General features: G+C 46.6%; 2 protein-coding genes across 11 annotated transcripts in view; one reads left to right on the plus strand and one right to left on the minus strand.

The window, feature by feature from the left end:
• kek5 (leucine-rich repeat, immunoglobulin-like domain-containing kekkon 5 protein) overlaps window positions 1-8,964 on the plus strand; it is a 333,208-nt gene extending 324,244 nt beyond the window's left edge. For all 10 annotated transcript variants that reach the window (XM_076371230.1, XM_076371229.1, XM_031982775.2 and 7 more), the window contains one exon: window positions 1,090-8,964. In XM_076371230.1, the coding sequence (XP_076227345.1) occupies window positions 1,090-1,928 (839 nt within the window). In that variant the 3' untranslated portion in view covers window positions 1,929-8,964. The remainder of the gene's footprint in view (window positions 1-1,089) is intronic.
• Window positions 8,916-13,917, minus strand: LOC116429634 (xylosyl- and glucuronyltransferase LARGE1). The gene is made up of 12 exons (XM_031982787.2): window positions 13,601-13,917; window positions 12,794-12,945; window positions 12,597-12,727; window positions 12,247-12,430; window positions 11,396-11,940; window positions 11,167-11,319; window positions 10,728-11,030; window positions 10,448-10,644; window positions 9,870-10,011; window positions 9,672-9,802; window positions 9,492-9,584; window positions 8,916-9,248 (listed from the first exon to the last, which is right to left on the minus strand). Exons 2-12 carry the CDS (start codon window positions 12,870-12,872, stop codon window positions 9,122-9,124), a joined length of 2,085 nt encoding a protein of 694 aa, XP_031838647.1. The 5' UTR covers window positions 12,873-12,945; window positions 13,601-13,917; the 3' UTR covers window positions 8,916-9,121.
• Between the last annotated feature and the right edge of the window lie 613 nt (window positions 13,918-14,530).

The raw sequence follows: 14,530 nt of genomic DNA on the forward strand, positions 1-14,530 counted from the left end.
TTACCAATTATTGAATTCATTTGCCACGCGGTGGTCATCGAAATAAAGATATAGGTAAATCGCGAGTATCGTACCTCCACGCGGGTCTGTGCGATTTCAAAGGTAATCGGAATATAATCGAGGATCTCGTATCCAACATCTCGGCTATCCCTCCCGCAATCCTTTGTATATCCGTCGCGGTTACGGCTGATCCCCAGCGCATCCTTATTCCCCTAGAGCGTGTTCTACTTTCTCCTTAGACCGTCATTGAATTGCATTCGGATCCTCGGAAAAAACACGGACCGCGATAAAAGTTCCATGATTACCGGGTTCCCTCGTTTACCTGGCCACCAACATTGCCGCAACGACTCCCGGTGTAATAGGAACTGGCGCAGGACGACGGTGTGTCGCGCAGGGACCGACTTCTGCTCCTCCTCGTCGAGAAGATTGCGAGCGAAGTCAGTGGCTGCGAGTGAAACGCGATAAAAACGGACGAGTGTGCATCGACGTCGACCTCCGTTCCATTTTCTTGACAGATTCGTTACGACACGAATCGCGGCGGGCGGCCCCGCCATTTAATTTATAAACTCGAACGGCGCATTCGGGTAACTCCGACGGCAGAAGTCGACCCACTTTTCCCGCGATGAAATTTTATCTCGCCCGGCACGATCGATTTACGTGTCTTCGCGATATAAGCCACGACAGCTCCACTACATTATGTAATACCCTCGACTATCGGTACGCGATATCGGACGTTCCATCTAACTTGTCGCGCTAAGGAGGATTCAGCCTGTTCCCATGATTACGACCTCCTCGCCGTTCGGTCCGCACCCCCCGCGTCGAAAGATCCCGCGAGAGGTTGACCCGCGCGTGACTGAATGCGACGATCGAACACCTTCGATCGAAAAGGCGTTCGCGTCTTTCCCATTCCCAGAAATCCAGACACAAACACGCCACAAACCGGGCAATTCGCTCGGACACGCAACATCTCGCAACTTATTCTCTCTCATTTTTTTTCTCTCTTTTTTTAATTCGTTTCATCACCACGCGTCTCTCCACTTTTCTGTTTGTTAACGTTCCTCCTTCTTTTTTTTGTTCATGATCTGGCAGCTGATGGTATCGGTAGCGGTGTCGGCGGCGGAGTGATCGGAGGGGTCGGCGACGACGAGAGGGAGGAACGAGCTACCCCCGAGCTCGAGAGCGGTACCGGTACCCTGTGCCGTGGAGGAGGTGGTAGCTACCGCCAGTATCCGCCGGACCTACTGGCCTTCTCCGGAGGTCGCGGCGCCTCGCCGACCAGCCAAGCATCCACAGCACCTGACAACACTCGTCTTCCGAGTCAGCACGCGACACCCACCACGGCCGCGTTCGGCTCGCCCTCGAACCAATACCCAGCCGCGTTCAAGACCCTGCCCCACAATCGTAGCGTCACGCCGTACGGTATCGCGAGCTCGACGATCGCGCCGGTGATGCCACGGCACGGCTACGTGACGATACCACGGCGACCGAGAGCGCCTAGCTGGAGCAGCGGACCACCGATGTCGCCGACGGACGGCCTGGAACCGGTCTACGATAACCTAGGGCTGCGCACCACCGCGGACGGAAGCTCCGTGCTCTCTCTGAACAAAAGTCCCGAGCCATTGTCCTCCATGAGGAATAGACCCCTGCCGGGGACGCCTAGCTCGCACTATGGCACGATACAACGAAGCACCCCGAACATACTAACCAGCAGCCCGCTGGACAGAGCCGCCCCCGAGGGCGCAGCCGAATGGCCAGCTAAACTAGCCGACGAGTCCACGGACAGCAACAACGTTCTAGCCCAACAACAATCGGGCAGCAGCAACACACTCGGCAGAAAAGTCCCGCCCAGGCCACCGCCCAAGCCCAAGAAGAAGTCCACGAATGGACCCCTGTACGAGGACGAAGGAGAAGATGGCACCGAGGTATGATCAGCGTACATGGGTCGGCGAAGCTGAGGCCGCGAGGTCGTGGCCGTGCTGAGGAGGAGAGACGCATGACCGCAGTCACAATAAATCGGTAGTGCCTTTGAAGACGAGACGACCAGCGCGGCGACACGACGCGAAACTACGCGGCGCGACGCGACGCGACGCGCGGGTCGATACTTGGTTCGAGCGCGTAACTTCGCCCGGCGAATGTGCTGACGGACGATCGTACGGCGGGCTTCCACATCCGGTGAAACAGGTCGTCGGGCGAACCGCTGACTCGCAAGGAACCAGCAGAACTTTTCGGCACGCGACGCCTTCGCCGGTCGTTCTTTCCTCGTCCCTGTTTTTCTCTTTTTCTCTTTGATCTCTTTCTATCTCTCCGTGTTTCTCTGTTCTCCTGCGTTTTCTAATTTATTTATGTTCTGTGCCGAGACTCACCGCGGACGACATACACAGTGATTCGACTTTCACAAACCGAAACTTCTAGTGGTGGACTCTGGTAGAGCACGGTCTGTCGGTTGACTTCTCGTGACACTCGACAATGAAGATGGTGGATTATGGGACAGCTCGATGTCCGTTCCATTCGCGCATCGATCTTTTAATGAACGGAGACGCTGGTGTTATGGGTGAACGGGTACCATTCGTCTTATTTATTGTCGCGCTGACTGTTTGCCTAACGGAGAACACGCGTTGAACGACGATCACGTTTTGTACACGATCTTCTTGTAAAGCGGCGGTGCCAATGACGGAGACGCCAACGACGAGAACGAAAAACTGGCCCAATTTGTAACGATGAGGACGCCATTGTATACGTAACTAGTAGATACACTTTCGTAGCGATTTTAACGCGTAACGCGATCCATGTGTAACGGACGAATCGAATTTAAACGACGTTGTAGCAGACTTCTCGGACACGTGGTTATTTTTTAATTGAATTTACCTTTCAATTCGATCCTCAGTCCTAGGCAACGAGGTTACTTTTTAATACCTTTTTCCGTACTTTCTCGGGTCATGTTATTAGACTAATTGTACAACGACTAATGGAACACCTTTGATCGGGAAGGGGAAACACTTTGCGCCAGTGTGATTCCGACTGATCGATACCAGCTCTCCGGCAGGATCATTTTTCAACTGCAGAGTTTATTACACGTAAGCCACGAACTTGTTATACTTTCGGTGCGTTTTATCCGGAGCTTAACGTTGCATTCCCACCTTTACCGGGGATTTTCGGATCGATCGCGTGCAACTTGTTGCGAGCGGCGAAGAATCCTTGCTCGGTAACGCTATTCGAATCCAGTCGACTATACTCCAACAGGATATATTCCAAATTCTCTATCCTTCTCCAAATATTTACACTTCGTCGATTACCTTCCTATCACCGAGTACATCAATTTTCAAAACGGTTAGGGGACGACAAACAATTTCCACGGTACTTTCGACGTTGTAAACGCACGACATAAGATAGCCCATTCACCGCGATTATTGGATAAAATGTACAATTACGCGCATCGAGTTTCGTGTTTTATCGTTCCTCTAGGGTCGCCTAACAATCATCGAGTCCTCCGATCGTTTTGATCAGCTTCCTCGTAAAATTTGACTTTTCGTAGAACTGTCCGCCAGTGATCGCGAACACCGACCATTAACACCGATCAAACGAGTCGATCGAACGACGACGAGGCACCTTCCCCGACGATCGTAAACGCACCTAAACAGTATTACGAACGAGACTCGTGTACGATTACGCGGAGCCGTTGAGACGACGCGGAGAAAATCGCGACGCAGTCGTGTAACTTCGGTCCCTTGGCCGTATTTAACGCGTCAACGGGTTAATCGCCGCCGCAGGGAAACAAACGACGATGATCTTTAGCGAGAGCACCGTCGAAGAACGATGAATCGGATCCGCGAAACAGGTGCCAACCGGCAGCCTTCTCCTCTCATTTCCGGTGGAAGTGGGGGATCGGGAACGCTGCGACCACGAAGAAAATTGGGGGAGTCCGGGGCCGAGGCTACACGTCCGTGCAGGAATCGTCGCGAATTATTTTAAGCGGCCTAGCAGAGTCGCGGCTCGTCCGATCCAATCGTCGTGCCGCGCCCTGTAAATACACGGACCCTAATTGCACGCTGATCCACGACGTTGTTTATATGTAAATTGCGGCCACGTTGAAAGCAGCGCGGCACGACCGGTTGACACGGCGCCACGAGTATATTTTTGTAATTTTGTATTTTGACGGGTTCTCCGGCCACGTCCAGTCACACGGCGACCGCGGCCTGGGGAAGACGGCCTCGTGTCTCTACGTCCCCGCCCCGGGATCAACGACACCGACGCCCGGGGAATTAACCGGATCCAGATCGCGCGCGATACGGCCAGTAAAATATAATTGAACGGTCGTTAGAGCTGCACGGTACTTCTGGATCCCCTAAACTCGGCTCCATCGCGTTGATTTCTCGATCGCGGCGACGCTTACGGCGAGTACATCTCCGCGTTGGTTTATGCCGTGCTCCAAATTGAGACTGGGGAAGCTTAGAGATGAGTCTGGTAATGAGAATTTCGGTGCGCGTTTTAACGAGTGCCACGCGAAGATTTTGCTCGTAATGCGGGAGACCTTCAGCTTCGTCGTTTAGGTACCGCGAGAGACCTCATATCGGTTCTGATTATTTTAAGCCTGTCCCTTCCCATCGATGTGTTACGATGTTTAAGCGATCGGTGTTTCCGTTGCGAACCTTACGATTTCTATCCGCTTGAAACACAAGCTACTCGAGATTCTGCGAATCAACCTCGAAATAATGGCTCGCTACTCTGAAATATTTACCATCCAGCTACTTTTCCCCTTCACCCGGAGCGTTACACGTTAGTCACCCTAAATCAGAATTCTCTCCATTTACACTCCAGGGAGAGGAAGGGTAGAATCTTTCTCCCTCGCGGGGCTCGTTTCGCGAGAACACGAGCCAACCCATCCCTTCCGTTGCCTTCTCGCGTCACATACTCCCACTTAATGACGCCGGCGACAAGTATACGTGGAAATGGAACACGTACAAGCCCGCAATTACTGCGGATGTCAACCTCGCGGTGCTCTATGCGCTATTAGCCGGGCCCTGTTTACCGGGGTCCGCGCGCGACGAACGAGACTCGGCAGTCGGCGCAATTATTATCGCGAAATACTTTGCGCGACCGCGAAAGGGCAGGTTGTTGGTCGGGTGTAATGAGAATCCCTCTTTGACAGCTCGAACAGTCGTCGGACGCGAAGATCGCGAGCGATCGATGCACGTGACCCGCGATACACTTCGAACCGACTCCGTTTACCATTTCACTTCTCTAATGACTTGCGTATCTACCCGACGGGTACATATCCGCTTGAAGTCGTTACGACGGAAGTCAAACGGGGATCAGGGTTCACTGACGGGACCGGGGAGCGGCGAGGCGCGTGTAATTGCAAATGCCGCGTTCCTATCGGACACGTTTCGCTCAGGATTTTTAACCAGTTAACTGTGGAACTTGCTTCTCAAAGTCTCTCGGTGGAATGTGTAATGAAATCAACCGGTGACGAGTATATACGTCGAACGTAGAACAGATACACCTAGTTACACGTTGAAATAAAAAGCTAAAGCGAAATGAAAGAGAATTACATGTTTGTTTGGAGAAATTAGTATCACTTTGGGATTTAAGGTAACAGGGAATACTCTTCGAATACGGTTAACTGGTTAACGAGACGCATACTTTGCGCTTGGATTTCTAAATTTTACTTTTATGAATTTGATCGGAGAAACGTCTTGTATGCGTATGATGGGATCACGAGGTTAATCCGTGTCTGTTTTAAATTCTTCCGACGATTTTATTTTAGTCAAATTGGACGTCGTTGTGCTGTTCGTTTGAGAGAAATTGTTCTAGACGGTTGAACTCGTACGTTACCTTCGGTTGAGAAAGCAGGGAAGTATTACGTTTCTGCTCGCACAAGGCACGGCAAACATGAATTTTTTAAACGGAAGGGAAATTGGATCGCGAACCCCCATGGGCGCAATCGCAAAATCGACGATCACGCGAAGCATGTTGACAGACGCGAATGGCCGCGTAACTAGAGGCAGTTTGTAAATATTGATTTTAACAAAAACTGGTTTCAACCAATAGCGTATAGTTCGAAGGGGATTGGACGTATGAACGGTGCAGGGTCGCCTGCGAGTTCGTTGGCGTGCAAGCTCTAAACAGCCCATCAAATCAAATTCAAATTTTACTGTGAACCCTGTAAAGAAATTCAGGTGTAACGATTGCAGTCGATCGTTCCATTTGCATCCTCGATTACGCTGTCAAAAGAAATTCATTCTGACGCGAAATTTCTTACGAAATCGATCGCTTTAGGAGCGACGATTCTAATCGATGTTGTCCCGCAATCTCAAAAATCTATGATGATATCATGATATAATTGTTTTTGCCGAGTTCGATGACTCGAACCCTATTCCGACCGACTGTCCTGGAGAACATCCCCAGTCCTGACACTGAGATATTGGCGTGAAGTTCTTGACTGCATCTGCGAGCGTGCAGATGAAAGTACCGTCCAATACACTGATCCGACCACAGCCATCTGGACGTAATGTGCGCATAATTAATCTAATTCAACGTGATATACCACCGAGCACGACGTTTCTCGAAGATACCGATCATCTTTCACGTCGTTTTATTCAAAAATTTCCTTCGACCGCAATGTAGTACATCCGTGGCATAATCGATAACACCATTCGACAGAGTCATCGATATCTTCAACATCGAAAAGAACGTTTCGGATCACGTTGAACACATTCCAAAAACTGACGGTAACATCCCCCGAATTCGTTCCGTTTCAATGCATTTTTGTAAAACATTCTCAGCGGTACTAATGTGCACTGCAGTGGCAGGGTTCCGTAATTAATTGACTAATGCTCGGAGGTGGGAATCAAAATGGCGCCGAATATTTCGAGGCTCCTGAATCCGAACTGGTTCGTGTATTCGGGCGCCTTTAATAATTAAACATTACAGCTGCAAGCATGAATTCTGTAAGCTTTGATTTTCAAGGATTAATCGTGTGCTGCTAAGGATGTTATTAATTTAAATAGATTTAAGTGCATCGCGTGCATTAGTTTGAACGTCGTTCCTTTGCGTACCGGAGCTCGTGTAGCATTTCGTTACAGCATTAAGTAGTAGCTGCTCTTCGAAGACTGACATTTATCGACAAAGAAACGATATGAATTTCGTTTTTATACGTAACTGGTCCGAAGGAATTGCGTTGATGACGAAAGGACGAATTAACCGGGTAACTATCCAGAAGCCGCGAACAATTCTCGCGAACGGGAGAATGTCCTAATTGATTCTGCGAAGTCGATCGAGCGTCATGTTGCGAAAACAAAACCCGTGAACGGTTTTGCGTACGACAAGTGCTGCAAATGTAAATCTGATCAAACGCGTTAACTCTTTGTGATTGGAACCGTTCGACGGTCGTAAAACCCAATTTGTGATGGGTCGCGCGTGGAGACGAAGTGAATTAGTTGCTCAAGGCCGCTGAAGCATCCTCCCCATGATACTGCTCATTCTTCGCGTACAAGTAGACGCGGTGAATAATTAAAGTCCCCGATTGGCCTAAGTGTTACAGTGAAAGAGTGGTACTGCGCGGTTCATTGAATTCCGGACAATTAATGCAAGACAGAAATAAGTTCTACATTAAAATGATTGAACATCGAAGGAACGCATTAACGAGAACTGAACTTTCAAAGTATATCTCGAGAAACTAATAATCGATATTAAAACCTATTGATTGTTTCATTTCAAAGTCTGAACGGATGTATGCTTTTCTGTTTTATAACTTAATTAACCAGCGGAATTGGTAGTTACAGTTTATTTGCCCTGGAAAAGAAGGTACCATTATCGTTATTCTGCGCTGTAATTTGACAGGATCACGCGACGTCCAATCACAGAGGGTTGTACAGAGTGCCGAGACCCGAGTTTCTCGTAACAGCGACACGACGGTTCGTCCATGCGAACGTTAGCCGAGACGTCGGATGTATGCAAGTGTGCTTTCTCGTGTGATCGCTCGAGTCGTGTCCTAATCGCCGTCGAAACTGCCTAATTCATTCCATTGCCAGGTCTGTGAACGGATACGGAAGGACTTTTCGCCACTTTCCGCGTGTATACATAGCGTATGTGAAATGGTGACGTGCAGAAACGCGAGACATGTTCCTGACGATGAGCCGTTAGGCGAAAACGGTGTAGGACACGTGTTTCTGTGGATCAGGCCGCGTCCAGGTTTCTCTCGTACTTGATGAATGTGTGTAGACATTACTCTGGGCTGAGTCATGAATAAGTGACGTTCCATTACCATATTTTCGTATCTCGTACAGCTCACCGTTGTACAGGATAAGAACGCTTTCAAGTGTTTTTATCGTAATAGGGATTATTATAAATGTAAAGGAACTATGTTTGCGTGTCACGATATAAACGTTAAGGGAACCTCTTTAGGGTAGGTAGCGTTCAGAACACTTTCTTTTATTAGATCCTAGATGAACATAGAAACGTTAAGGATGGAATTAATCGACGTAACATTTCGCGGAAACGTTGACCACGTCTGATTTCTTTGATACTTTTTATTATATACGTAACGCCGTCGTCTTATCAATAATCGTGTTATCATACTATCATTATGATTATCGCTGTGGTTAAAACTATTTAATATTCCTATTAACGATCCGATTCAATAACCGTTTACGTTTTTGCGCTGTTATTCATTATCATTGCGATCGTTGTAGCCACGATTATTTTTGTACGAGAGTTTTTACCATGTAACAACGCGGCATGCCACGCGTTCAACCGAATTTAGTTCCGTTTCGGTGTAACATTCTCGGCCGACTATAATTTATAATGCCATGTCAATGTACTATCACTGTAAATATTATACATATTTTATAAATGAAATATCTAGCGTGACTGTAACATTAAGAGAATGTACTGAAAGCACCACTCTGTACACTCCACTACGATGGTTAAATTTTAATAAATATTTCCCAACCCCATTCCCATTGACTTCAATGCGACTCTTTTCACAAATAATCCACGGAACAGGGGACGGACAACGTTTCATCATTTTCTTTTTCAGCAAGATATCTTTTCTTTTTATTGAGAAAATAATATAATTAACACCTTCGGAATCGCCCAAAATATTTATCATAAATATTGTCAATTATTTGGTTCCAACGGGTTTCAATACTTTGTCCTCTTTGGTTAGCTTCTTTAACTTTGGCAGCGCGCTCTCGCCGTACTTGGCCAGCAGCTCTTCGACGAAGTCGTCCTTCAACTTCTTCAAGCATCTGGAATGGCATTGTAATAGAGAAAAAAGTGAATGCAATTACATCCGTTTTATTTCATCCAATATGGCGATGTTCCAACACGTTGTACATAGTGCTCCACAATCAACACACTCTTAAGGATTCCTTCTGCTTTTGATAAGAAAATCAGCGGATGTTTCGGAAAATGGTTTATTTGACAGGTAATCTTCGTAGGGATCGAAGTGTGTGATCGTCCATATTATAATTATATTTTTCATACGTTACCTCCTATAAATAGAATCAGTCCTAAACTTGCCGATGTCCAGACTAGGTGCATGAGGTCGGTGGATAATGAACGTATCCGGTAAAACGATGTACCTATATAAATCCTCAATTTATGGTATCGCACTACAGTGATCAATGCAATTAAGATTACTAACGAGCCGCTTACGGGGGATCTCTTACTTGTAATCTAGTATCGTCAAATGCGTCACGTAGGAAACCTTGTTCCACCCGAAACCGACGAATCTGGTGTCGTATCTAGGGGCCAGCCTCGAGACCACGATGTACGGCTCAAAATCTGGTTCCCATGAGACCTACGATCACATTAACTTAATCGTTTGCAGCTCGGGGAAACGATCGCGGTCGGCTTACGTCACGTACTTCGTACGGTTCCATCGTGTTCCGCCAGTAACTATAATTAGTGGGAGCGTGGCCTTGAGTCCACACATGGTACCGGAAGGTGTACAAAATTCCTCGTTTCAAGAACTTCAACAACTCGTTTTTGTCAGCGGGGAATGTGAACCTATAAAACACACCCAGCTCGTTTGATTCGCGCCGCCCTCGCACGAGTGCACGAAACGTGTTTGGCTTCTAACGCGAATCGTTATATCCCGCCATTACAATCCCATTCTCTTGACAAATTGTTTTTAATTCGATAAAGTATTTCTCGGAACAGGTATCCGATATAAATGATCATAATGACAGGTCACTCGCTCGGTCGTTTCGCCGTTAATTCTATCTATAAGTCCAATATATATATATATATATATCGCGGTACGATCTTAACACGTTCAAAGAGACATTTGTTCCCGTGACCGAATGTAATCGGCAGTCGAAACCCGCCAGAGACATTTCATGCATTCACGTGAGTGTGCAACGCATCGAATCACCGAGGGTGTACACATTGTGCGGCAGACAACAGATCTGAATGCGCTTGCAAGCCGCTTGAGCGGAAATACCTGTAACGTTCGGTCTCGAATGCCGGCACGATCAGAGCTACTTTGTCCGATTCGGTGATATTTAATTTAGAGATGTAATTCATGAGGCCCTCGTGTAGCCCGTACTGCGGCAGGAAATCGACGTCCAGTTGAAAAATGTATGGAGTCGATACATAAGACATCGCGATGTTTCTCAGGTAATTGATCGGGTACAGATCCTAGAAGAGGAGTCGTCTTTTATTGAAATAATTTCCTAGACTGTGATCTGTGTACGTCCTCGAACTTTAAAAACAAAACGCACCCCATCTTTATAGACTACGTGGTACGCGATATTCTTCCTCGTGCGTAATTCGATGGATCCGCGCACGAATTCGAGGAAATTCTGCACTTCTGCGTCAGTGAGGTAAAGCGCGACGCTTATAGTTCCTGGCCAGTGCTTTGATAGGTCCTCCAGCAGTGGTATTCTCTCCACGCTACACTGAGTTACCAGAGCAACGTCTGCAGGGGCGTACACGTTATATTCGTACTCTAGGAGGAAAGGGTGAGTGCGGTACAACATGGTTGCGCCTCTGGTGAAATCCTGACACGGACTCGATTCGTTGTACTGGAAATTAGAAATCGCTTTCTTGCCGTCGACGAACGTTAACGGATGCTTAGGGCTGTCCGTGGATTAACCACGCGAAAGATCGCGATTAAGATTCTTCGATCGCGTCGCCGTGATACTTAAAATCGAGACTTACTTGTGACACGGTTTCGTCGTGCTTATCGCAACCGAACAAACGTCTGCGTAGCAAATTCCCATCCATTTCGAGGAAGACCTTGTGCAACTTACGGAACTCGTTGATGTGCTTATTATATACATCCTGTTTTCGAGGAGAGTTCCAATGCACGATCTAAAAGCATCCCGATAATGGAAACCTCGGAGAAACTCGAGTAGAGTAGTTATGCTCCGTTGAAAAATGCACGTACACTTATCTGACTAGTGTCTCGGTAACAAAGATCGCTGATCGTGTGATCGCTCAGTTGAATATTCCATGTGCACTCTATTTTATATATAATAGACGGGTGCTCTTTGATAACCGCATTTATTACATCTTGATCGGCTAAACTAGTTTCCGGTATGCGGGCGAGCACACGCTTGGTAACTGTTTCCCAGAGGGTCATAAATTTTCTGTTACGGAGTTGCTGCAACTGCATTAGCATCACGCCAGTGTTGAACCCTCTGCCAAGAGCTGGCCATGGCCGTTGCCCGTAAGACAGCGCCTTTATGTACCAATGACTCTGATTCTCCGTCAATCCTAGCGCCTGATCGTTCGTGAACTTCTCGAACATCCGCCAAAGCAAACTAACGTCGTTTAGGACGGTCACGTCCGTGTCGAATACGAGCACCTTGTCTTCCCGCATCGCGTCCGGCAGAATTAACTTTAGGAGACCGTAAACGCCGGAATAATGCTTGTTCGGTATCCAGGACACGCTTGGCACCCATCGCTCGGCCTTGTAGTACGTCAAGTTCACTGGAACGAGCACGAAAAAAATTGTCGACCCCGTGCTGGCTCACGGCATTATTGGCTCCCGTCCGTTCCTTGAGTAATGCGATCTGCTCGAGGCCCGTTAATTGGTCTAATTCAGTTCACTCGGTTAATTGTTGGAACCGGGTCACCGCTAGTTAAATGTTTTCCAGCGGTTGCCGACGTTGAATGACTAATGTAACGGGGACAATACGATTCAAAGTTCGGCATTGCGATCGATGAAAGAAGAATTGGATCGATTAACGTTAAGGAACGGAGGAGAATAATAATGCCGGTGGGCTTTCAACTAACCGTGAGGTAGATCCCATGTTCGGAACAGGGTCGTCAAAGTTCTCTTTGCGATCTCATCGACGAGCAAGTGAAAGTGCAGCGGTTTAGTGCGGTAGAATAAAACGGATTTTACTGCTGTCACCAGGGCCAACGTCGAATTGTATCCGGCGCAGACCATTGCGATGTGAACGGTATCGCATTTTCCCTTGAATGAAAAGGATACTAGCTATTGTTCATCGATCTTCCATGTCTCTGGATAGATCGATGCTGCTCCTAAGATAAGATCCTATCTAAACTGGATTCTTAATTGCATGTTTATCGTACACACGCAATTAAGGATCACGTCGGATCGATTCTTTTAGCATGTTTACCTCGATTTGAGTATTTTCTACATGGAACTTTTGGAAGCTAGGCTCATCGACGCGCAATCGCGTTCTCTCGTCCAGGGACAACGAGCTCGATTTCCCATCGAGTTTGAAGGAACCAATTTCAGCGGAAGGCACTACAATGATACACGGTGAGAATCCTAGAAGACCTTGAGAACTTGAAGAATGTCGCGGTGCATTACCATTGAACAATAAATACAAGTAAAAGACTGCCGATGGCACTAAAACGCCCAAAAAACATCCTAGCCATGATCGAGCCATTGTAATATGGAAGACATATTTCCCAACTCGTAGAATGATTAGCGTGTGAAATCTATCGTGTAAATGCCAAGATCTATAATTAGAAATTCATTAATGGATTCATTATTTGCATGTACCTCCTGCATACTGTACAATTTTAATTCCGCACCGAAAGTTATCGAGGGCGTTACTCACCCCCGCCATGCATATTTCATATTTTAGTAATTAGTCGCGTTGCTCTATTAAAATTCAAAAACTAAATACTTTATCAGCACTGAATTTCTTCGTACGAACGAGACTTTCATCAAATATATGTTAATATATCTGATAACATAGAACTTATGCTACTATCTATTAAATGTGTTATTCAAATGTTACACTAGCGGTATATTTTAAGTTTAGTAATTTAAGTTTTTAAAGTTTTAAAAGTTTTAAAAGTTTTAAGCATTTAAAGTTCTACAATATTCCCTACGAGCGCTTTTGATGCTGTTAAAATACAAATTAGAAGACTATAAATCCTCATTTCCCTTACAATGAATTAACCACCCCATCTTCATCATTACAACAGTAAGTGCGTCAGTGAATGATCTACACGCGGTAGACAATGCTCGAGCAGAACATTTGATATTTAACAGCATGACACACGGTGCAAACAAAAGATTAATTCCGAAGTTTATTTATCCAATTATTGGTCGATCGAGAGGGAGACCAATATTGTTCTACGATAAACGATAGTCAGGACCACATACCTCTGGTACCGTGACTTTTTTCACCGACTGTCATCCAATTAATTCCATCGCACCGAACTGCTTCGATCCGTAATATATCACGTGATTCTTTTGCACAAAAATTTCGCTCAGATACTGGCACTCGTTTCTGTTACAACGGAACGTGTTTACCTTTGGTAACGTTTGTAAATTCGCGTAATCACTGTTACCGAGAAACACAACGTCCGGACGGCACGCATCCTAAACCCCCGAAGCAGGAAGTCTAACATAAATAGTTTAATCACTGGATAACGCGCTGGTAGAATTACCACTCGGTACGAGTGACGCGACGCCATGCGTCGGACTGTCGGTAACTCGTGACATAGTTGCCGATTTCTGATGCTAGGGGGCAATGTTCGTTCAACGGCCTGAAGTTGGCTGCGCGTCGCACAGTCGAAGGGACTTTTTTCAAACGGTACGTGCGCGTCGAAAGTTTCGCAATGTGTAATGTAACGGCTGTGCGGGGACGTTTTTCTAAAGTGAATAATAACGAGGAACGTACGGTGTAATATTTGGGTAATTTGTTTCAAGTTTGTCTTAATCGGGTTTCGTTTGGAAACGAGATACAGCTCGCCGGCATTAAGTCCTGTAACGGCTGTCACAATCAAACGGTCGGAGCGGCAAACACGAAACTGCGCTGCCACCGTAAGTACGAATTGGCCTCGTTAACATTTATGAAATCGCGGTTTAGTTTTATTCCTTAGGCATACGCGCCCTAAGAGTCGGATAAAAACTAATGAAATAAGGGACATTCGATAACTGACAATAGCCTAATAAAGTACTTAAGAGAGGTTAACATTTAAGGAGGCGGGGATGTTTTATAAAATATTTAGAACGCGATTTCCACGTTGCCCGTGATTGGAGAGTTAATATTCATTTGTCAGCGTTTTGGTAGGAGTTCATGCGAATATT

This window comes from Nomia melanderi, chromosome 10 (assembly GCF_051020985.1).
Source record: "Nomia melanderi isolate GNS246 chromosome 10, iyNomMela1, whole genome shotgun sequence".
Taxonomy (NCBI): domain Eukaryota; kingdom Metazoa; phylum Arthropoda; class Insecta; order Hymenoptera; family Halictidae; genus Nomia; species Nomia melanderi.